This window comes from Rhinolophus ferrumequinum, chromosome 11 (assembly GCF_004115265.2).
Source record: "Rhinolophus ferrumequinum isolate MPI-CBG mRhiFer1 chromosome 11, mRhiFer1_v1.p, whole genome shotgun sequence".
Classification (NCBI taxonomy): domain Eukaryota; kingdom Metazoa; phylum Chordata; class Mammalia; order Chiroptera; family Rhinolophidae; genus Rhinolophus; species Rhinolophus ferrumequinum.
This window is the reverse complement of record NC_046294.1, coordinates 33,607,764-33,632,704: the sequence shown is the minus strand read 5'-3', so window position 1 is coordinate 33,632,704 and position 24,941 is coordinate 33,607,764. Positions and strand designations below refer to the sequence as shown.

Below are 24,941 nucleotides of genomic sequence, written 5' to 3'. Positions count from 1 at the left end.
CTTAACTCGCAGGGTTTGTGGGAAGTTTATTGCTCAGAGTAGACATTTAAAAATGTTTCCCTCTTCCTGCTTCCCCTGCTCAAAAGGTGGAGATAGAAAGCCCGGAGGTGGCCCAGATAATTTGTCCAAGTGTTGGAAGTCATCGAGAAGATTTGACCACTGGTTAACCTGCTGACTGGACCCAGGCAATTGGAGGCAGCACCCCCTCCTGTCTTTGAAATGTACACTCTGTGCATGGTTCGCATGCTAGAGCCACTCAGGATGTAGCCTTGAGAGAATGTGTTAGTGAGGCCATCTGGACTGTGTATGTGTATGAACCCCATTAGGGCCTCTATACAAACTTACGATCCTGGTGGGCAGGTGTGGAGATCTGCTCCTTTAGTGGCCGCCTGACACACGCTTTCTATGAAAGTAAGTAAGTTCTCTTGCTTATTAAAACTGCCAGCCACCAACCTGGAGTTGTCTGCGTCTTTCTTCAATTTTACTTTGCCCACTGTGTATGGGGGCCAGTTTTGGATCTCACCCAGGGAACTCTTGGTGAAACAACACCACGTGTTGTCAAGAAACAGATCTTTACATTCATGTTACCGACCTGACATTTAAAACATGCCACGTAATTGGCTCCATCTCTGTAGCAGCAGCCATTGCCATGAGTACTTCAAACAGCATGTGTATTTGGTGCTGCTTTGAGCCTCTCCATTAGTAACTGTGTTCTTTGCTCTTACAGGATTTATGAACGTGTGATAGACCCTCCCGAAACCAACCTTCCGCTAGGAAGCAATTTATGGCTTGGTCAGCGCAACCAAAAGCATGGCTTATTCAAAGTAAGGACTACTTTCTGTTTTTGCCATGTGCTTTTTTTTTAATGTGCTTCACATGCGTTAAATCATTCAATGTTTATAATTTTATGAAGTACGTGCTTTGAAACTCTCTGTTAGGCAGAGTGTTAAGTGATTTGCCCAAGGTCACACAATTCACCCTGTGGCCAGGTATGGATATTGCAGAATGCAAATGATCCTAAAAATGTTTCTCATTAACCTAATTCTGGAGGACTTAAAGTAGCCTTTAAATTGGTTTTCATTCTTATAATGTATGTTGAATCAGTTTGGTGTGTAATATGCAATAAGAAACAGATCTCAGTGTCTATGAGCTTTGGTTTTCTTATCTATAAAGAGGATAATACAGTAACTGCATTGTTGTACCTCATAGAAGCAGCAGGATACAGTGATAAAATGAATTGAAGAAGTTAGACACATGAAATTTTAAGGTAATCTTGTTCTTCATTCAGTAGAATGGCACGGTTTTGCTTTTGGCAATATGTTTTATATTTAGACTATATATTTTAAAAATCCTCCTGCTTTAAAATGCCTGTAAGTGCTGGATAACATAGAACAAAATCTTTTAAAAAGATTCAGCATTGCATTTAGATGAAAAGAGGCCAAATATACCGAGGGAAATGAAAACCTTAGGGATATCTGCCAGTACCAGGAATTTAGAGACTTTGTTCCTTATTTATTTATTTAAATAAATATAATTAACATATAACAGTGTGAAAGCTTAAGGTTTATAAAGGGTTGATATGATACACATATATTGCAAAATTAGGGGTAACTAATTTTACCATCGCATTACATAATTGCTATTTGTTTTTTGTGGTGAGAACATTTAAGACGTAATGTATTAGCAACTTTCAAGTATATATACAATATTATTAACTATAATCACCATGCTGTATATTAGATCCCCACAACCTACTCGTATTGTAACTGGAAGTTTGTACCCTTTGACCAACTTTTCCCATTCCCCCTGCCCCAGCCCTGGCAACCACCATTCTACTCTGATTTCCCATATAAGTGATATCAACCAGTATTTGGCTTCCTCTGTCTGACTTACTTCATTTCCCATAATGCCCTCAAGGTCCATTCATGTTGCAAATGGTGGGGTCTGTCTTCTTTCTCGTGGCTGAATATTACATACCCACACACACACACACACGCACACACACACACACAACACACACACGTATCTATCTCACATCTTCTTTATTCAGTCATCTGTTGACAGACACTTAGGTTATGTCCATGTCTTTGCCATTGTGAATAATGCTATAATGAGCATGGGGGTGCAGATACCTCTTTGAGGTAGTGATTTCATTTCCTTTGGTTATCTACCCAGTATGATATGATTCAATACTGCTTTCCATAGTGGCTGTACCAATTTACATTCCCACCAACAGTGCACAAGGGTTCCCTTTTCTCCCCATCCTCACAAAAACTTCTCTCTTGTCTTTTTGATGATAGTCATTTTAGCAGGCATGAGGTGATATCAGGTTGTGGTTTTCATTTGCATTTACCTGATGATTAGTGACAAATGAGCTCTTTTTCATCTACCTGTTGGCTATTTGCCTGTCTTCTTTAGAAAAATGTCTATTCAGATCATCTGCCCATTTCAGATTGTTTTTTTTGCTATTGAATTGTATGAGTTCTTTATATATATTTTTGATATTAATCCACCATCAGATATACGATTTGCAGATATTTTGTCCCATTCAGTCAGTTGCCTTTCATTTTGTTGCTGCTGTTGTTATATAAAAGCTTTTCAGTTTCATGTAGTCTCACTTATTAATGTTTGCTTTTATTGTTTGTACTTTTGGTGTCATATACAAAAAACAAAAAGCAAAAAACAAACAAACAAAAAAAACCAGAACACTATTGCCAAGATCAATGTCAGGGAGCTTTTTCCCTATGTTTTCTTGTAGAAGTTTTATAGGTTCTGGTCTTTTGTTTGTCTTTAATACATTTCAAATTAATTTTTGTGAGTATTGTAAAATAGGATGTCTAGTTTCATTCCTTTATATGTGAATATCCATTTTTCCCAGCACCATTTATTGGTGAGACTGTCTTTTCCCTCTGAATATACTTGGCTTCCTTGTAAAATATTAGTTGACCATATATACAAGGGTTTTTTTGGGGGTATGTGGAAGGAGGGTTTCTTGATTCTGTTTTGTTAATTTGTATATCTATTTTTATGCCGGTACCATACTGCTTTGAATACTTTAGCCTTGTATAGACTCCATCTCTTGAAGGACTATTTTGTAATATTGCATTGCAAGGATATGGATGCAAAGAGGGGAAGAATTTTTGACTGTTTAATAACCTATTATCCAAATCAAGATAATAGAAATATTATCCCCTAAAAATATCAATGGAATAGGAGAATCCCAAAGACACGGAGAATGTCTTAAAAGTAGCCAATAAGAAAAGGCAAAATTTCCACAAAAGAATAACATAGATTGAACAGCTGGCTTTTAAACAGTAAATGCAGAAGACTGAACATAATAAATGTTTCAAAGTTTTAAGAAAATAACTCCCAAATGTTGTTGCATATATCCAGCTTAATTATCACTTGAGAATGAGTGTAAAATAAAGAATTTATAGAAAAACAAAACTCTGTTTATGACCAATAGATCTTCATTAAAGAAACTTCCCAGAAGAAAGAAATATAGTGCAAGGAGAATTGGTGAATAAGTAAATTGTTGAGAGCATGCACAAACTGCATAATCATTGATTAAATAATAATGCCTAATTTTGCAAAAAATGAAATTCAAAATATTAGACAACAATAACATGAAAATACGGGATGATCTAATTGAAGGTGTTTTAAAGCCTTGTATTGGTTACAAAATGAATAGAGAAACTGATTAATTTTAGACTCTAAATTCGCATGTTAAAAATTTAAACCAACACTGAAACAATAGATACACTATTTAATTCCAAATTTAAGTATGAGTGAGGGGACTTTTAAAAAGTTCTATCAACCCAAAATAAGGCAAGGAGAGAAAAAATGTTTAATAGGATACCATAGACATCATTCCATTTCACAATATTCATCACCAAATTTCAGTGATTTATACTCCAGTTAAAAGTCAGACTATTATATTGGATTTATAAAACTCAAATTCTGGTATACATTGTTTACATTAAAACAATTAAAAAATCAGGGTTCATAAATGTTGATAGTGAAGCGGAAAAAAGAAGGGGGGAAAAAAGAAATAGGCCAAACTAAATATGAGACTGCTATAGAAGCTCAGGCCATATCAAACATCAAGACCAAAAAGTTTACCACGTAATGATAAACAATTCTAAAGCTGCATGCACCTAACACGAAAGCTGAAAGTATCCATTGAGGTGTTAGAGCATCCTGGGGAAGGGTACTCTTCTCCCTGTAGGGGGCTGGGTCAAGGGCATGTCCATGGGGAAATAGATCGTCTTGACTTCTCTTTCAAGCAAAATCAATTCCAGGGGATTATAGATATAAATATGAAAGGTAAAGCAGTAAAGCTTAAAAACATAGCATAGAAAAATATCTTTATGACCTTGATGTAAGAAAAATATTTTTCAAATAAGAGGTAAAAGTAATAACCACAAAACAAAGGTTGATGTATATATTCCAATATATTCAAATTTGGATCTTTGTCTCAAAACACATGACTAAGAGAGTAAAGGGACTTGCCATAGAATAAGAGAAGTTGTTCAAAGTAGTTGTAGGCTACAAAGACAGAAATGGGAGAAATTTAATGAGCAAAGTATCCAACTTAAGATGTGAGAAAATGAAAATCAGAATAAACCCAAAGAAAGTAAAAGACATGAAAACATAAGCACATGAGAACAGAAGTTGATAATATAACGAGTAGGATACAATAGAGAAAATCGAGAAAGCCAAAATTTGGTCATCTGGAAGTTTGAGGAAGAAAAAATAAGAGAAGCCATAAAAACAGGAGAAAGAAAAAAAGCACAGAAATACTGCAAAAATTAAAACAATAGTAATTAATCATGTATTTATAATTTTATGCCAATACAATGCAAGATTAGAGAAAAATGGACAATTTCCTAGCAATACATAAATTATCAAAATGAACTTAAGGAATGAAAACTCAGTAAAGTACGATAAAGAATTCATGATTTGAAATCTATGAGATCAGTTAGCTTTTGATGCATAGCAAATCAACTCAAAACTTAATGGATTGAGAGAACAACTATTTACTTCACAATTTTGTGACTTGTCAGTTTGGAGTGGGCTTAACTGAATGCTTCTTGTATTCTCAGTGGGTTCACTCATGCATCTTTTGCTAGCTGCTAGGTTTTCTGGGGACTGGCAATACTAGAACGGCCTTAGCTGGGATGTCTCACCTCTGCTTCATGTGATCTCTAATTTCTAGCAGTCTAGCCCAAGCTTCTTTACATGGTGGCTGAACAGGGTTTCCAGAGCTCGAGCAAAAGTGTGCACAGCCTTTTGAATCCAAGGCTTGAAACTTGCACATTATTGTTATTGCATAATATTGGTCAAACCATGTTATAAGGCAGATTTAAGGGTATGGGAAATAGACTTCACCTTTTTATGGGATGTGCTGCAAACTCCCATTGCACAGAGCGACAGTCCGACAAGAAGCAAATGATTGGCACTATTTTTGCAATCTACAGTGTCTCTCCACTAAATAACCACTATGTTGAGACAATTTTACAGACAATTCTATAATCATATCCAAGGAAATAATTTTTATCTTACATAAACTCTACCAGAGAAGAGAATAAATGAGAACACTACCCATCTCATTCATGGGAATAGTGTGTCCTTTATTCCCTATCAGACAAGGACTATATGGGAAAGGAATTGTATAGTCCAACATGCTTTTGAATACAGATTAGATTAAAAATTCTAAAAAAATAAAAGAATAAAAATTAGCAAACTGAACATAGCAGAGTGTGTGTGTGTGTGTGTGTGTGTGTGTGTGTGTGTCAGTGTCAGACCAAGTGATTATTTCAACAATGCAAATCTGTTTTTATCATCAATAAATTTATTAATATAATTCACCACAGTAAACAAAAGGAGAAAAAAAATCCTATGGTCAATTCAAGAGGCAGAAAAAGTACTACATGAAATTCAATACCGACTCATGTTAAAATACTGTTAGCAAAATAAGAATAGAAGGAAACTTCATTAAACTGATAAACAGTCCACAAATGAAACACACATAAAAAAACATCATACTTACAGTTTAAATAGTAAGAGAATTCCTATTAAGATCAGGAATCATACAAGAATCCTTTTAACCATTGTTTCTTTTCAGCATTACACTGTAGGTTCTTTTAGCACCTACAGTAATAAATAAATACAAGTAACAAATAAAAACCTTAAGGATTATAAAAAAGGAAAATGTGATTATTCCCAAATTATGTAATTGACTACATAGAACCACAAATTATTAGATTTACCAAGATTGTTCAGAAAGATTGCTGGATATAAAAACCAAAGACAAAATTAATTACATTGCTGAAAAAAAGCAGCAGCAACAGCAACAAAAATGCAGTTAAATAGAATATTTCATTTACAATATCAAAAGTGTATAAAGTACTTAAGAACAAATTAAAATATATGCATGACAATTATGGAACAAATTATAAAATTTTATTAAAATTATTAAAGAAGACTTAAATGGAGAGAGGTTTACCATATTCTTGGCGAAGAGGTTTAAAAATAACAAAAAAGTCAATTTTTCCCAAATTGGTCTTTAAATTCAATGAAGATGTAATAAATTCCCAACAGAATTTTTTTTCCTGATGGAATCTGTAAGCTGATTCCAAAATTCATACAGAAGACTTTAGAATAATGAAGAGAATTCTGAAGAAGTAAAAGGAGACTTTCTTTTTCCGTAAAGAAGTAAAAAGAGACTTTCTCTTTCAGATATAACTTACTATAAGTATAAGATATACGAGGTCTGACAATTAAGGTGGCGAACTCAGCCTAGAAAAAGTGCTACATACCTCATTGCTGAATATCACTATGGTCACCTTTGAAGTCCTCCCCTTGGGAAGCTATGTACCCATGCCAGCGCCTAGTCCACCAGTTCCCAAAGCAATTTTGGAACTCTTTTTCTGGAATGGCCATCAGAGCTGTCGTTGCATTATGCTTAATGTTCTGAATGTCATCAAAATGTCTTTCTTTGAATATTTCCTTTATCTTCGGGTAAAGAAAGAAGTCATTGGGGACCAGATCAGGTGAGGAGTGAGGGTGTTCCAATACAGTTATTTGTTTACTAGCTGAAAACTCCCTCACAGATGGTGCCGTGTGAGCTGGTGCATTGTGGTGATGCAAGAGCCATGAATTGTTGGCGAAAAGTTCAGGTTGTCTAACTTTTTCACGCAGCCTTTTCAGCACTTCCAAGTAGTAAACTTGGTTAACTGTTTGTCCAGTTGGTACAAATTCATAATGAATAATCCCTCTGATATCAAAAAGGTGAGCAACATCATTGCAACAAGTTCACGACCTCACTTGTCAGAACTCGTAACTTATTATAGAGTTAGAACAATCAACAGAGAGTGTGATATCAGTATAAGGATTGGCACATGAACCAAGAGAACAGAATGGAGAGACCAGGAGATTCTTTCATTATATGTGAAAGCTTAGAAACTTGATACATCACTGAAGTAGCATTCCTGCTCAATGGAAAAAGGATGTATTCATTAATAACTGTTTAGGAAAACCAGTTACTTAAGTATTTAATATGTATGGTATTAATTGACGTAACTGATTTTCATATATAGGGTTGGAAAAGTTTCAAATATGTATTTGGACACCATACACAAAAATCAATTACAATTGCAATTAAATAACTAAATGAGAAAGCAAAACTTTGGAAGTTTCAAAAGCCAACATAGGAACATACATGTATCGTCATGATCTCAGGGTGGAGAAGAATTTCTTAAGCAAGATTAAAAATGATTAAAGAAAATATTGGTAAGTTGAATATATAAAATAAAATGTTTATCAACGATGATCATGGCAACAGTATCAATTAGCAAAGAAATAATATCCATTTAAAAATGCTACAAATCTATAAGAAAGATTATTGTAATTCAATAAGAAATCAGGCAAAAAATATGAAAGGTAAGTTTCCTAAAGTGGAAAAATGAATAGTCAATGAATGAATGAAAAGGAATTCAATTTCAATAGTTATCCTGGAAATGCAAATTAAAACCATTATGAAATACCATTTCCTACCCATTAGTCTGGAGAGATGAAAAAACAAATCTGACAGTGCTGAGTAGGGGGAGTTAGTTGAGCCAAGGATGTGGCAACTTGAGTTGGAAGAACCACTAAGTGAAGCAATTTGGGAGTTTCTGTATAAAATTGAGGATGTGCATACTTTATGATCCAGGAACTCATCTTGTCTATAATTGAAGAACTCTTGGTCATGTACCCAAGGAGATATGTACAATCACCATAGGAGCATTTGTTTTATTTTTTGAATTTTAAAAACTTGGAGAAAGAAGCTAATTGTCCATCAATTGGAGAATATCTAAAAAAATTACAGTAGAATCACTGAAATCATTGAAATTGAATAAAAATGGATGAATTGCAAACATAATATTGAGTGAAAAAGCACAGAAGAGGAGAAAATTATGGTATCAAAAATTTTGTTTACAAATGCAAAATAATCCAATATATTGTTTATTTATATACCCACAGAGGTAAAATGATAAATGCAGGGGCAGGATTAATATTAATTTAGAATAATTTATTTCTGAGAGGAGGGAAAGGGAATTTTATTAGAGATGGGCACCCAGAAGTCTTCAACTATAGTGATAATATTGTATTTCTTAGCGATTACAGTTCTTTGCTTTATTTTGCTTTCAACTTTTTTGTACATCGTAAATATTCAAAATAAAAGAACATGTCATAATTTTTCAGCATGATAATTCATGTATGTGTGTGTATATGTGTATATACACATATACCCATATATACATACATACAGAGGGAGCCAAAAAAATGTATGCACATTTTAGGAAAGGAAAACTGTATTAAAATTGTAATACTCAACATATACTAATGACAAATGATGAACATGTACAAGTAACGTTTGACTTCTGCAATTATGGGAGGTGCTCAAAGTGGTTACCATCAGTGTCCAGACACTTCTGATTATAGCAAACTACTGCTTGAGCAATGTTGACCAACGTGTCCAGTTGTATACATTTTTTTTGCACCCCCTGTGTGTGTGTGTGTGTGTGTATATATATCCATGTGTGTATATATGTATATATATGGTCTGACAAGTTCGTGAACTTGTTGCAAACCTTTTTTTGATATCAGAGGGATTATTCATTATGAATTTGTACCAATTGGATGAACAGTTAACCAAGTTTACTATTTGGAAGTGCTGACAAGGCTATGTGAAAAAGTTAGACGACCTGAACTTTTCATCAACAATTCATGGCTCTTACATCACGACAATGCACCAGCTCACACAGCACTGTCTGTGAGGGAGTTTATAGCCCGTAAACAAATAACTGTATTGGAACACCCTCCTACTCACCTGATCTGACCCCCAGTGACTTCTTTCTTTACCCAAAAATAAAGGAAATATTGAAAGGAAAACATTTTGATAACATTCAGGACATCAAGGGTAATACGACAACAGCTCTGATGGCCATTCCAGAAAAAGAGTTCCAAAATTGCTTTGAAGGGTGGACTAGGTGCATAGTTTCCCAAGGGGTGTACTTCGAAGGTGACTGTAGTGATATTCAGTAATGAGGTATGTAGCACTTTTTCTAGGATGAGTTCGCGACCTTAATTGTCAGACCTTTGTATTCTTAAAATGAATGACTAAACCAGCTGTGAATCTGTCTTATTTGTGAAGTGGCAACGGTACCTATCATAAAGGTAATACAAATTATATAAGAATATACATTAAAAGCACCCGGCACATAGATTTTTTTCAATATGCATCCTTTCCTTCCTTTCTTATGACTTAATGCTCCCTGTGTGCTCAACGCTCTACTATATAAAAATGATAGGCCCTTTTCCTGCCTTTTAGGTACTTCTTTTTCAGTAAGGAATTTGTGATTAAGAGAGGGAGAACAGTGATTCCTGTTGTCTATTCTAGCTTGATGAGGGTATGATTCTCTGTAGAAGTCAGGAAGCTTGTGCTGAAGAGCCCAAATCCCCAATAAAGACAGAAAATACAAATGGTGTTCTTAGATTTGGACAATCATTTTGCTGTAGAGGTGGGTTTATAGGGATGTGGAAAAAAATATCAACAATCATTGAATGCTTTGTGATGTGCAGCTGTACATACATTATCTCAGTTAATTACATTTCCCGTTTACAGAATCCTAATGAGATAGCTATTATTATCTCTATTGTATAAATCAGGCAATGGGACTCAGAGATTTAGCTATTTGCCAGTCTCACATAGTTTCTAAGTGATGGAAATGGGATTTAGGCTTAGGCCTTTTTTATTTCTTTACTCATTCATTTAAACTTTCATTCAAAAAATAGTTTTAGGGTCTTGCTTACCATGTACTAGTCACTGTGTTAGATGATGGAGATGTGCCACTTCGCTACACCAGGTCCCATGGAGGAGACAGACTGTTGCCTTTTTCCGGGGCTCCTGCCCAAAGAAACAGGTGGTCCCAGGGAGAAGCACCAGAAGGGGATGGCATTTCCATACACTCAGTAGACAGCAGTGTGAATCTCCTTGCTCCGCAGTCAGGAGTAGCCCCATCGAATGGTTCTTTAGAAGGGGACCTTTCAAAACTCATCTCCCCCTTAGAATCCTATATGCCCGCCAGTACTTTTGGTCATCCTTTGGTGAGGTGAGATGGCTGGGTAGGGAAAATATGTCAGTGTCTCATTACAGAAATTATCTCGATCAGTTTAATACCCCTGTAAAAGATTCAGACCTTCTCAGGTGAGAGTCAGCACATCTTTAGGCTTTTAATATTTATCTTGTAGAAGGTACGTCTTGGGTCCAAGAAACATGCTTGCTTTATTGCTCCAGAACTAAAAATGCTTATTATGTGTTTTTAGGTTAAAACACTATTATTCTCTATTTTAAATATTAATACTGTGCTTCACAGGCAAAGTAAAAGCAAAAACTCCTCACTTGTCAAACCTAATTTCTGGGCCCTGGTGGATCCTAAGGATAGTGCAATAAAAGTGCTGCTGATTAAAAAGTAGAGGATGGTGCCTGGCACAGAAGCTTCTGGCATTAGGTAATTCCTGTCAGAGACACAGAACACAAGCTGCGGATTTCTTCACTTGAAAACTGCATCCATTTGAGAAAATAGCTGGCCAGTAGTGATAGGCTTATCTGAATCTTCTGATTGTCATGGGTTTTCATTATCAAGATGGTTGACTACCACTCAATTTCCCTTTGATGTATTCTAAGCTGATTATGCTTTTACTATTTCAGAGGGTAAAAAAAATAAAGAACAAGCCTAGGTGAATGGCAGTGAGTTCTAGGACGCTTCGGTGGCTTGGGTCTTCAGGCAGTTTCTAAACAATTAAAATCTCAGGGAGAATTCACATCCCAGAGCTTTTCACAGAGGCCAAAATAACTCTCTCTCTCTCTCTCTCTCTCTCTGTCTCTTGACTTTTGGGTGAATTTGGGTATGAACCCTTTCCCTTACCTGGACATCACTGTCTCCTAAACAGCTGAGCTGTCACTGGGAAGTAAAATTGATTACAATTTTTTATTTTATTTTTTATGCTGCAGCTGTTTTTTTTTTTTTTTTTTTTTACCTCAGCTGGTTCCCATAATTCCACAGATGGTAAACATATGTTTATAGGCACATAGAAAAAGCAGCTATGTGGATTCCTCCCATCTCTAATTCTTATTTTTCCTTTCATGCAGAAAGTCAAAGTTGCAGAGCTGAGGGATCTTATACATTTGTAGGTTAATATTTCTGTGCATTAAGACTTTGGAAACAGCAGGACAGCTAATGATATGCTAATGAGCTGACAGTTTTTATTGATCGTAATGAAGGTTGACAAGTGTCTTGCTTAGCTTTTGTGCAAGCTGGAATATTTTATTAACTGTCTTCAGGGCAGAAATACATAATTGGTTGCATTTTGAAAATCCTCCTTGTGAGTTTCCCCAGTCTTACTTTTTGTTAGCCTGTTGCCAGTGCTAGGTTCCTTGCCAGTTTATAAACAGAACATATCTTCATCCATATATTTACATGCCCTGCAGGAACTCTCCCCACCCCCTTTTCCTTTCCCTTTCAAAGCAATTTGTTTCAGTGTTTTAGCATACAAAAAAGTAGAACCATTTTCTTCAATGTAAACAGAGATCTGCAGAGAAATAAGCACGTTAAAAAAGAATTAGCATTTGTTTGGCAGCAGAGCAGCTTTCATTTGTACCAGAAAGCCATGAGTCTTAGAAGGGTTTGCCTAATCTTAGTTATTCCATGCATAAGAGAGTAATAATGGCATACTTTTTCTAATCTATTTTTTATTGCATCTTTTTACATTTCTTACTGTGAAATGTTCTTTGAACAATGGAAATAATGGGCATTAGTTCTCCAAACAAAAAACCTATAATGCACAGCCTATCTGGTGCAAATTTATTTTTTAGTGCCTGGTGAGTTGAGTGCAGGAGGTAGAAAGTGGTGACAGGTGAATGTAACAAAGGGGGTGAGGGGAATCCATTTTTCTCGCTTCCATCAGTACTAACGGTAAAAGTTTATTAATTTGGGTTCTGCACGTTAGGATTTATTTAGCTCCCCAGATTGGCTGAGTTTTAACATTGAACTAACAATGAGAAAATGGATCATTTAGCAAATTAATAGTGTAAATAAGACCACGGGGAGGGGTGGGGATAATGGCTACCTAAAATGACCTCTGTTTTCCAACACTGAAAAACTGTTCTGGAAAACTGTTAGCATCTAATGCAAATAATTCATTATGAAAAATTAAATAGTTTACGCAATAGTTTAGGCAATTAACATGGTACCTCATTTTGATAACAGGACTTCATGTAGTAGCATCTTGTTAGCTCCTGTAACTATGAGACTTTCTCAAATGATCTATTTTGCCTTCGCCATGTTGTAGTCGCCCAGCACTGAGTTTGGAGTTTGCAGACCAGCAGTTTATGGCCTAGCATTCAGGTGTCCTTTGGGAAAGCTACTTAAAGTATCAACGTCCTAAAGTTTTGCAGGTCCATTGACCAGGTGATCTGGTCCTAGATCAGGCCCTAAATCTGTAGTCCTCACTGGGGTATCAAAATGACCTTGGAAGTTTTTTAAAATAGGTCTGACTGTCCTCCCTCCACCTCCTCTAAAATTCTAAACCCCTAGTTTAAAAACTAATAGTCTACATGATCTCCATAGACTCTTAACAGCTGTGAAAAGTATATTGTCAGTATTGTGTAATTCATACTTTTAAGGAATTCTATTCTTTTAAGGTATTTATTTGTGAAATATACTATGATAGGACCCGCAGAGGGGGAACTGAGATGAAAATATGGTTTTTGCCTTGATGGTGTTGGTAATTTAGTAATTCTGTTGGTTGCCATGCAGTTCCAAATGAGGGGGATTTTACTTGGTTTGTATATTTCATTTGGATGATGTTTTCACCTCTGTGAACTTTTAAAAAAAATTTTGTAATAGTATCTTTTCTTAATTATTTAATTTTTATTTATTTTTTTATTAGTTTCAGGTGTACAAAACTATGTAATAGACATTTATCATTTATATCCCTCACACAGTGGTAACCCCCTGCCCCCAATCTACTACCCCTCTGACATCGCATACAGCCATTACATTTCCACTGTCTCTATTCCTAATGTTGTACTCCGCTTCTCGTAACTATATATATATATATATATATATATATATATATATATATATATATAAAATTATCGTTGACATTCATTATTGTTCAGCTTCAGCTTCAGGTGTACAGTGCAGTGATCAGGCATCTACATCATCCCTGAGGTGGTCTCCCTAATGAGAGAAGTGTCCATCGGATAGCCTACAAAATCTTTACAACACTATTGAATTCATTCCCCAAATAGACTTTCTTATCCCTGTGGCAATCTTGTGGTTACCGATTGTGCTTTCTAATCCCCTCACCGTTCCCCTTATCCCCATCCCCCTTCCCATCTAGCAACCCTCAGTTTTTCTTCTGTGACTCTGAGACTGTTTCTGATTAGTTCGTTCATTTATTCTTTTCTGTAGATTCCACATATAAGTGAGATCATATGGTAGTTGTCTTTCTCTGTCTGACTTATTTCACTTAGCATAAAGTTCTCTAGATCCATCTATATTGTTGCAAATGGTAAGATTTCATTCTTCTTTTTGGCTGTATAATACTCCATTGTATAAATGTACCACAGTTTCTTAGTCCAGTCGTCTACCGATGGGCATTTCAGTTGTTTTCATGTCTTAGCTATTGTGTATAGTGCTGCAATAAACAGGGGTGCATAAATTTTTTTGAATTAGAGTTTTGCATTTCTCTAGATAGATACCTAAGAATGGAATTGCTGGGTCATAAGGTAGTTCCTTTTTCAGTTTTTTGAGATACCTCCATTCTGTTTTCCATAGTGGCTGCACCAATCTGCAGTCCCACCAACAGTGCAGAAGGGTTCCCTTTTCTCCACATCCTCACCAACACTTGTTGTTTGTTGATTTATTGATGATAGCCATTTTGACTGGGGTGAGGTGGTATCTCGTTGTGGTTTTTATTTGCATTTCTCTAATGATTAGTGAGGTTGAACATTTTTTCATATGTCTGTTTGCCATCTGTATGTCCTCTTTAGAAAAATGTCTCTTCATGTCCTCTGCCCTTTTTTAATTGGGTTGTTTGTTTTTTTGGAGTTGAGTTGAGTGAGTTTTTTAGAAATTTTGGATATTAACTCCTTATTGGATATATCATTGGCAAATATGTTCTCCCACTCAGTAGGATCCCTTTTTGTTTTATTGATGGTTTCCTTTGTGAGAAAACTTTTTAGTTTGATGTAATCCCACATGTTTATTTTTTCTCTTACCTCCCTTGTCCAAGGGGATGTATTAGTAAAAATCTTACTCCAGGTAATGTCTGTAAACTTTCTTCCTATATTTTCTTCTAGAGTTTTGTGGTTTCAGATCTTACATTTAAGTCTTTAATCCATTTTAAATTTATTCTTGTATATGGTGTAAGGAGGTGGTCCAGCATCATTTTTTTGCATGTGTCTGTCCAGGTTTCCCAGCACCATTTATTAAATAGACTGTCTTTACCCCATCGTACATTCTTGCTTCCATTGTTGTAGATTAAATGATCATATAGGCATGGATATATTTCTGGGCTGTCTATTCTGCTCCATTGATCTATGTGTCTGTTTTTATGCCAGTACCTTGCTGTTTTGATTACTGTAGCCTTATAGTATAATTTGTTGTCAGGTATCATTATATCTCCCACTTTGTTTTTATTTCTCGAGATTGCCGAGGCTATCCAGGGTCTTTTATGGTTCCATATAAATTTTAGGATTATATGTTCTATTTCTGTGAAAAATGTCTTTGGTAGTTTGATAGGAATTGAGTTGAATCTGTATATTGCCTTAGGCAGTATGGACATTTTAACGATATTAATTCTTCCTATCCATGAACATGGTATGTGTTTCCATCTATTTGTGTCTTCTTTAATTTCTCTCTTCAGTGTCTTATAATTTTCTGAGTACAAATCTTTTACTTCTTTGGTTAAATTTATTCCTAGGTATTTTATAGTCTTTGAAGCAATTGTAAATGGGATTGTTTTCTTAATTTCTCCTTCTGATATTTTATTATTGGTATATACAATGCAACTGATTGCTGAATATTAATTTTGTATCCTGCTACTTTACTAAATTCATTTATCCGTTCTAATAGTTTTCTGGTGGAGTCTTTAGGGTTCTATCTGTACAGTAACATGTCATCTGCATATAATGACTATTTCACTTCCTCCTCACTGATTTGGATGCCTTTTATTTCTTTTTCTTGTCTGATTTCTGAGGCTAGAACTTCCAGCACTATGTTGAATAGAAGTGGAGAAAGTGGACAACCTTGCCTTGTTCCTCACTTAAGGGGAATGGTTTTAGCTTTTCCTCATTGAGTATGACGTTAGCTGTGGGTTTGTCATACATGGCCTTTATTATGTTGCGATATGGTCCCTCTATTCCCACTTTCTTAAGAGATTTTATCATAAATTGCTGCTGGATTTTGTCAAATGCTTTCTCTGCATCTATTGATATGATCATACGATTTTTATTTTTCATTTTGTTAGTGTGGTGTATCACAGTAATTAATTTGCCGATGTTGAACTACCCTTGCATACCAGGAATGAATCCCACTTGATCATAGTGTATGATCTTTTTAATGTATTGCTGAATTCTATTCGCTAATATTTTGTTGAGAATTTTTACGTCTATGTTCATTAGGGATATCGGCCTGTAGTTTTCTTTTTTTGTAATGTCTTTTTCTGACTTTGGGATCAGGGTAATAGTGGCCTCATAAAAAGTGTTTGTGAGCCTTCCCTCCTTCTGGATTTTTTTGAATAGTTTGAGGAGAATAGGTGATAATTCTTTTTTTGAATGTTTTGTAAAATTCACCTGTAAATCCATCTGGTCCAGGGCTTTTGTTTGTTGGAGCTTGTTGATACTGATTCAGTTTCCCTGGTGGTAATCAGTCTATTCAGGTTTTCCGTTTCTTCTTGAGTTAGCCTTGGAAGGTTGTATGCCTCTAGAAAATTGTCCATTTCTTCCAGATTGTCTAATTTTTTGGCATATAGTTGCTCATAGTAATTTCTTAATTTTTTTTTTTGTATTTCTGTGGTGTCTGTTGTCGCTTTTCCTCTTTTATTTCTGATTTTATTAATTTGGGTCCTCTCTTTTTTTTGATGTGTCTGGCTAAATGTTTGTTGATTTGGTTTATCTTCTCGAAAAACCAGCTCTTGGATTCATTGATCTTTTGTATTTTTTTTTTTTTGTCTTTATTTCATTTATTTCCTCTCCAATCTTTATTATCTCCTTCCTTGTACTCCTTTTGGGCTTATTTTGCTGTTCTTTTTCCAAATCCCTTAAGTTTAAGGATAAACTGTTGATTTGTGATTTTTCTTGTTTTGTTAGGTAGCCCTGCATTGCTATGGAATTACCCTGTTAGGACTGCTTTCGCTGCATCCCGTAGATTTTGGGTCATCACGTTTTCATTTTCGTTTGTCTCGAGATATCTTTTGATGTCTTCCCTGATTTCATTGTTGACCAGTTCATTATTTAGTTAACATGTTATTCAGCCTCCATGTATTTGTGCATCTTCCAGTTTTTTTCCTGTAGTTGATTTCTAATTTCATAGCACTGTGGTTAGAGAAGACAATTGGTATGATTTCATTTTCTTAAATTTATTAAGACTTGTTTTGTGGCTTAACATGTGGTCTATCTTGGAAAATGTTCCATGTGCGCTTGAGAAGAACGTGTATTCTGCAGCTTTGGGGTGAAATGCTCTGAAAATATCGATTAAATCCAACCGGTCCAACGTGTCATTTAAGGCCACTGTTTCAATATTTATTTTCCGTCTGGAGGACCTGTCCCTTGTTGTCAGAGGTGTGTTGAAGTCCCCTACTATGATAGTGTTACTGTTGATCTCTGTCTTTATGTCAGTCAATATTTGTTTTATGTATTTAGGTGCTCCTAAATTGGGTGCATAGATGTTTACTAGGGTTATGTCCTCTTGTTGGATCAATCCCTTTATTATTATGTAGTGCCCATCTTTGTCTTTTAATATATTCTTCATTTTAAAGTCTAATTTGTCAGATATAAGTATTGCTACTCCAGAATTTTTTCTTATTTCTATTTGTATGAAATATCTTACTCCAACCCTTCACTTTCAGCCTGTGTGTGTCTTTTGATCTGAGGTGAGTCTCTTGTATACAGGATATGGCAAGGGTCTTGCTTTCTTATCCAGTCAGCCACCCTATGTCTCTTGATTGGAGCATTTAATCCTTTTACATTTAAAGTGATTATTGATAGGTACATAGTTATTGCCATTTTAAAATTTGTAGTTAGGTTGTTTTGATCTTTCTTCTATTTACAGAAGTCCTTTTAGTATTTCTTGCAATGCTGGCTTGGTGGTAATAAATTCCTTTAGCTTATTTTTTTCTGGAAAGCTCTTTATCTCTCCATCAACTTTAAATGATAGCCTTGCTGGATAAAGCAATCTAGGTTGTAGGCCTTTGTCCTCCATCACTTTGAGTATCTCCTGCCACTCCCTCCTGGCCTTCAATGTTTCTGTAGAAAAGTCATTTGATAATCTTATGGGAGTTCCCTTGTATGTAACCCTCTGTCTTTCTCTTGCCGCTTTTAGGATTCTCTCTTTGTCTTTAACCTTTGCCATTTTAACTATAATGTGTCTTGGTGTGGATCTGTTTGGGTTTATCCTGGTTGGAACTCTCTGCACTTCCTGGGCTTGTATGTTGGTTTCCTTCACCAGGTTAGGGAAGTTTTCAGTCATTATTATTTCAAATATGTTCTCGATCCCTTGCCTCGTCTCTTAACTTTCTGGTATTTCTATGATGCGCATGTTGTTGCGCTTGATGTTATCCCAGAGGTCTCTTAAACCATTTCATTGTTTTTTTTTTCTTTTTGTTGTTCCACTTGGGTGACCTCTGTTAACTTGTCTTCTAAGTTGCTGATTCGATCCTCTGCTCCATCTAACTTGCTGGTAATTCCTTCAAGTGTGTTCTATATTTCAGTTATCGTATTCTTTAATTCTAACTGTTTGTTCATTATTATGTCTCTATCCTTCTTTATGTCTTCTCTAAGCTCCTTAAACATTCTTATCACCAGTGTTCTGAACTCTGTCTCTGATAGGTTGGTTACCTCTATTTCATTTGGTTCCAATTCTGGAGGTTTCTTCTGTTCTGTTATTTGGGACATGTTTCTTTGTTTCTCCATTCTGGCTGACTCTCTGTGTTTGCTTCTATGTATTAGGTAGATCCCCTAGTGTTCTTGGTTTTTGCTGGGTGATCTTATATAGTATGTGTCCTTTATATTTGACTTGCACCACTTTCCTGTTCTCCTGTGTGTGTGCTCCAAAGGTGACCCTTGTGTTGTGCATATTGTCCTGTTAAAGTTGAGCTGATTGCTTTTGGCTTGTCAGTAAGTGGGATTGGCTCCTACACTGCCTAGTTGTGAGACTTGGCTCTCCTCACTGTGGACGATCTGCTGCGTGTGGGTTGACCACTCAAATGAGGCTTGGCCCCTGTGGGCTCTTGTGCCTGTAGAGAATTCCCTCTGGTTGTGTCACTTGTAGGTCAAACCCGGTAATGCTCTGGTTTGGTCTGGAGTTGGCCTCTGGATGTGTTGAGTCTTGTGCCTCTTGAGCTGGGCCCTGGTAGGGCAATTTCAGAACAAAGCACAACAACCAAGCACAACAATAACAACAAAGAAAAAACCAAATACACTCACATAAAAAAAAAACAAAAAAACGATAACCCACACTCAACACAGGAAAAATATCAAAAATACAAAACAAAACAAAACAAAAAAAGCAGCGCCAGTCTTGGCTTCAGGCCACCAAGTAATCTCCGGGTTGTCCTCTGCTGTACCAAAGATTCCTCTGCGTATCGTGCAGGCAGAGCCGGTCACCTGGTGCCCAGTGACCCTGACACTGCAGTTCTAGATGAGTGGGGCTATGAGGTTTGGATGATAGTTTTTACAGTCAGTGCAGTTTCTGCTCTTGCCTGGATGATAGTTTTTACAAAGTCAGTGCAGTTTCTGCTCTTGCCTGCACATATGCTCACTGAGAGTACCATAGCCAGCCCTGTGCCCAGGTCTCCTGAGTCTTAGGGCACTTGCTCTCTCTCTCTCTCTCTCTCTCTCTCTCTCTCTCTCTCTCTCTCTCTCTGTGTGTGTGTGTGTGTGTAGGGCATGAGATTCCTCAGCTGCTGAAAGCCAGAGGTGCCTCTGCCACCTGCTGCTGACCCCTGGGTGTGTCTCTGCAGTTGTAATTGCCCTGCCCTAGGCAGGCCAGAAAGGGTGGGGACTGGGGATGGAGGAGTCTTGTCTCCCCCAGCCCAGCAGGGTCACACTTTTCCTGCAGGCCAGAAAATGTGGGGGTTAGGGATGGAGGAGTCGTCTCTCTCCCAGCCCAGTAGTGTCACACTCTTCCCTGGGTCACAACAGCTGCAAACCGGGTCTTCCCAGATCCTGAGCACTACTGCTCCTCTGTAATCTGACACTACTCCTCAGTTCAGGGGCCAGCTTGAGTTTCTGGAAGGGCGGAGGGAGGATTGGGAGAGTGGGGGGAGGGGCCCTGGTATGGTGTTTATATCCTTTGTCCGACCTAGGGCCCAGCTGGAGGTCTTAGGTGAGGTTACTGCCTCAAACACTGGATATGTTGCTCTCTAGGCAGGAGAGGTCAGCTGTGGGACAAAGGGAAAGAGCCCACCTCCTGGCTCTTGTGCTCTCTGTTCTGTGTCCTGGGGCCCCCGTATCTCTGCACCCGTGGATGTGGGCCATGTCTCCACTCCGCTCCCTTCCCTCTTCCCCTGCTCGCCCAGTTTGCCCACCTTTGAGTGATCCTTGTTCGAGTCTCTTAGCTGTTCTGTGTGATGAGCAGAGAGTCCTTTGATGGATTATAGATGTTCAATTTGTGGTAAGTTCCGGAGGAGAACTCAAGAAGACCACCTTGCTGCTGCCATTCCTGTGATGTCACCTCCCTCTATGAACTTAATGAGTAAACCCTGTTGTTCCAAAATAAACAGAGGACCGACAATAGACCAGGGTTTTCAGAGTGGGGCCTTTGACTTTTCATCAGAATCAACCTGGGCAGCTTTTAAACATGACGATTTCTGGGCCCACTCCAACCCTACTGAAATAGAATCTGGAGGTTGATCCAGGAATCTGAATATTAAACAAATATTCAAGGGGATTCTTAAGAAACTCAAAGTTTGAGAAACTCTGCCACAATGAATGATATGAAATAAAGCATAGGTCCGAAAAAAATGAGATCAAATGAGGTGAGCTAATATATGCCCAGCTAGAGTTGCATTTTTCAGTTCAGTATAGATACATGTAAAGTTACATAAGGAAAAATAATAGAAATTCTATCTTTTGATCCCTTGTTTCATCTTTTTTGGGAGAAGTTGCTGTGCTGAAAGGCAAATTTTCATCTGCAGAAATCCTCGAAGGTGATTTTTTTCTGGGAGAAATAAGGCTGATCGAGCTACTTTGTAGTTTGTAGTTTGATACTGTATGAAATTCCTTTATGTAGTTTTCTTAAAAAAAAAAAAAGTGCATGCTTAACAAGTGCTTTTTTTATTGACAAATGTCCAGGCACTAAATAGTCCAGATGGCAATTCAATGCAGTACCTTCTAGTTCTTGTTCTGGGGAAGGTATGGAATACATAAACACATATGTCTTTCCATGCATACACACATCCACTCAGACTTCTTTGCATTACATTTGGTATTTGTCCTGTATGTGGCCACCATCCTTTTAATCCTGCATGGAATTACATCCATTCAAATAAATTAACGTTCCCATCTTGGGAGAGTAGGGGGAGGGGCATTTGGCAATAACACGTTTTCGTGCCATTATGTGGACTGAGCTTCATGACCTTTCCTTAGGCAAAAATATCAAGTGCTTTGAGTTTTTGTGTTAATGGGCACTGAGAAGCTGTCGGCCCTTATTTCTGTTTTTGTTCAAGTCAACGTCATTGACCTTTACCTAATGATCTGGATAACACACAAGTGTGTGCCAGAGACTCAAAGTGGAAAGAGAGAGAAGTGAGGAGGGAGGCAGGTAGAAGAAAGATGTGTGAAAGAGAGGCAATTTGTAACTCATAATGTAATAAAATCATTAGTCACTTAGAAAAAAAGCAAAAGTGTCATGTTCTATATTATGTTGCTACAGGATGAGTGGATGGGATACCCTTTTCAAATGTTTTTTTCCATTTCTTTTTGGAAAGGTAATTAATACTACGACACATGTACTCTAGGTTTTTGAAGGTTTTTTTCATGGCTGATAAAAATAAGAATGATTTAGGGTCTTCTGACAAACAGGTAATAGATGGACTGATTCTTACATTTGTGTGCTTTCACCATTGCCGAATCACCTCAGGTGACCAGCTGTCCTGGTTGACCTGGGAGTCTCTCAGTTTAGCACTGAATTCTCTAAATCCTAGGAAATCTCAGAGAGTTGGTCACTCTAAATTTGTCCACATTCAGCCTGATAGGACAGATGTCTTCTTAAATGATATTCAGCCCTCTATGATGGTCTGTTCTTTGATGGAAATCTGCAGCTTTCTCTGTCCTTCGTTCATTTTTTTTCCCTTTAACTTGAAAGGTAGCAAATGCACAGAGATCTAAATTGTGACAATTTCAGTTTGGTCACCTGTTTCATTGACCCAGAACTTGAATGCTGGAAGGACCCTTAGCTTGTGCATACAGCACTTCATTTTCCAGATGAAGCAACTGAAGCTTGGAGAAGGTGGTTGACTTAAGGTCCAAGTTCACCCAATTATCCAGAAATGGATACCGAATTTGAACCCCAGTCCCCTGACTTCCACTCCTATGCTTTTCTCAAAGTTCTCAAATGTACTTGAAAGGTATCCTGTCCTCTTAAAGAGTTAATTTGCTCTGGAAAACTGCGCACCTTCGTACCAGAAAGAAGCTGATGCAGTTAGATTGCACTCCACTAATAACTCCCTGGAAGTTCCCTGCAAGAGATTATGAATCATATTGAGGAGCGTGGCAGGGACTTCCTCCCCTTGGTGGGGCTGTCTCCTCTCGTCATCATAAACACTGCATCATCCTTGAAAAGGAAGAGGTTAATAAATGTATCTAATTCTGATGAAGACGTCCTGTGCTCCTGTTACTTCTCTTAATATTTCCAATTAATGTTTTATCTTGAAATAATAAGCAGAAAACAGCATTTGCTGATATCTTCTGTTGTTTAGAAGATGAGCACATAAATGTTAAATGTTACTTCCTCTGACAGTCTTGCACACTATCTAAAGCCTATATTTTATTTATAGATTAAGCTCAATATTCTGAACCAGCGTCTACATTATCCATCTGTTCTGTAATATCTCTTCCATCAAATCAGGGGAAAACAAAAACAAAAATGTAGAAACAGAGTCTTAAAATTCAACTTGAAGTCTCCAAAAGCCAAGTCAATATTTTCATTGAGAGATGGCAGCTCTGAAGACTTTCTTAAATTAGGGGTTGTACTTCCAGACTAAGTTACAGAATTAAAAGACCATTTTTTTCTCACAGTGAGATATTGAGCAAGTCTTAAGACTCATCCGCCAACACTCATGTTACTTCACTAGCTGAGAGCAAAGATTGTTAGGGAATTTTCCTCATGTCTAATTTTATTTCCGTGACTCAATGAATCAATAGAAACATTTTAGTTTAATATGTTTCTATGATCTTTTTGCTCCCACTTAAAAAAAAAAAAGTTCTGTAAATCAGGAATATTTAATATTCCACAATGACTAGGGCATTGAGGAGAATTTTTATTGCATCAATGCCTTTTTAGTCTGATAGTTGAAGAATATTTACGGTTGGATCTTTAGTGCTCTAAGGGCATTTGCATCAGCCTGTAGTTACTAATTGTAGCTTTCTGAAAATGAATGTTCATTTCAACATTTCTAGAAGAGGATGGTTTGGAGTAGTTCAGTGTGGACTAAGGCCAACTCACCATTTTAATGAGGATATTGGTCTTTAAAAATAATCTGCCTTGCAGAGAACATGTGACAGGACCATTTGAAGTGGTAACTGTAATCTTGATTGCCGCCTCTCTCTTCTGTTATCAAGGGGATCATCCAAGACGGGAAAATCATCTTTATGCCGAATGGATACATAACGCAGTGTCCAAATCTGAATCGCAGTAAGTAGCAACTTAAAGCATTTGTGAATTTTTTAATATTACAGAACTTGTTGATAATATCAGAGAAACAGGTCAGGAGGGATACACACACACTATTTACAATGTTGACTGATGAGATGGTAAGGGTAGTGAAAGAGAACTTATCTATACTATATACTTCTGAATCTTTGAATTTTTAAAAAGCTTATAATTTAGAGAATTAAAATTTGAAGGTAAGAAAAAAATTACATTAGCAGTTTTCATTCTGCAGATTGATACGGAAAGATATATTTAATATATATATTTAAACTGTTCTTAAACTGCTTGACCTGGATGTGAGTTTACTTTTTCCTTTTCTATGATTATTTACATTTTTTTCAGTCATCTCTAAATAAAAACAGGGGTTTAATTTTAATTTTAAAATGTTACATTGCTTTTCTTTTCAGTTAACAGTCATTTCCCCCCCGTTTCTTTCTTTTTGTTTATTAATAAAAGGGAAAGATCTAGACCTGAAATCTTTGTGATTTCACACCAATTTCAAAGCAATACTTAACCAGAAAAGCAAAAGCCCTTCTACATAGGCAAACAACTAGTGTTTTAAGAATTTCTTTCTTATTATATCACTGTATCACTTTATTTTCTATTTTCTTTATTGAGCTTGCCCAACTTGTAGTGACTTTTTAAGCCTGGTGCAAGGAATCATGGATTTGCAAGAGCTTTTGGCCAAGATGACTGCAAAAGTAGGTATCTAACTTTCAACTGTGTTGTTTCATTTCTTTCTCTCTGCTATCTGGGATTTAAAGTGATATGCTATAATGGAAACATTTTAAGCCTTGGCGTCTGCAATATGTTACTATGAAAATGGTTTATTCTTGAAACAGTACTACCTACAATAAATATAACAATTTCTGTCTTTGATACTATTAGGCTGTATCAAAATGTTTACTTGAAAAATGTTTGGAAGGAAGAGGCTATATGCATCACCAATGATTTCCTGGGAGTGGAAAGGAATTTGCCCATTGGCTATTCAACTGGTAACACTGTGAGACGATATATGGTCAGAGCCACTGCTGCTTATACACTAATGCATTTTGGATGTAAAAATAATTGCCAATAATCAGAAGGGCAAAAAAGCTATTGTTAGGAAGAGATTACTATCAGAGAAAGGCATTTTATCACATTTCTAATGTATGATTCATTTCTGGACTGGTCCTAGCTGGGTTAAATAGGGAAGGAGACAAAGCCTGCCTTTCAGCACCTTCAGTTTTATCATTA

General features: G+C 36.7%; 1 protein-coding gene across 2 annotated transcripts in view; it reads left to right on the top strand.

Annotated features, from left to right (window-relative positions):
* NELL1 (neural EGFL like 1) overlaps positions 1-24,941 on the top strand; it is a 755,117-nt gene that overhangs the window by 145,002 nt on the left and 585,174 nt on the right. For both annotated transcript variants that reach the window (XM_033118971.1, XM_033118969.1), the window contains exons 5-7: positions 728-824; positions 23,615-23,687; positions 24,324-24,406. In XM_033118971.1, the coding sequence (XP_032974862.1) occupies positions 728-824; positions 23,615-23,687; positions 24,324-24,406 (253 nt within the window). The remainder of the gene's footprint in view (positions 1-727; positions 825-23,614; positions 23,688-24,323; positions 24,407-24,941) is intronic.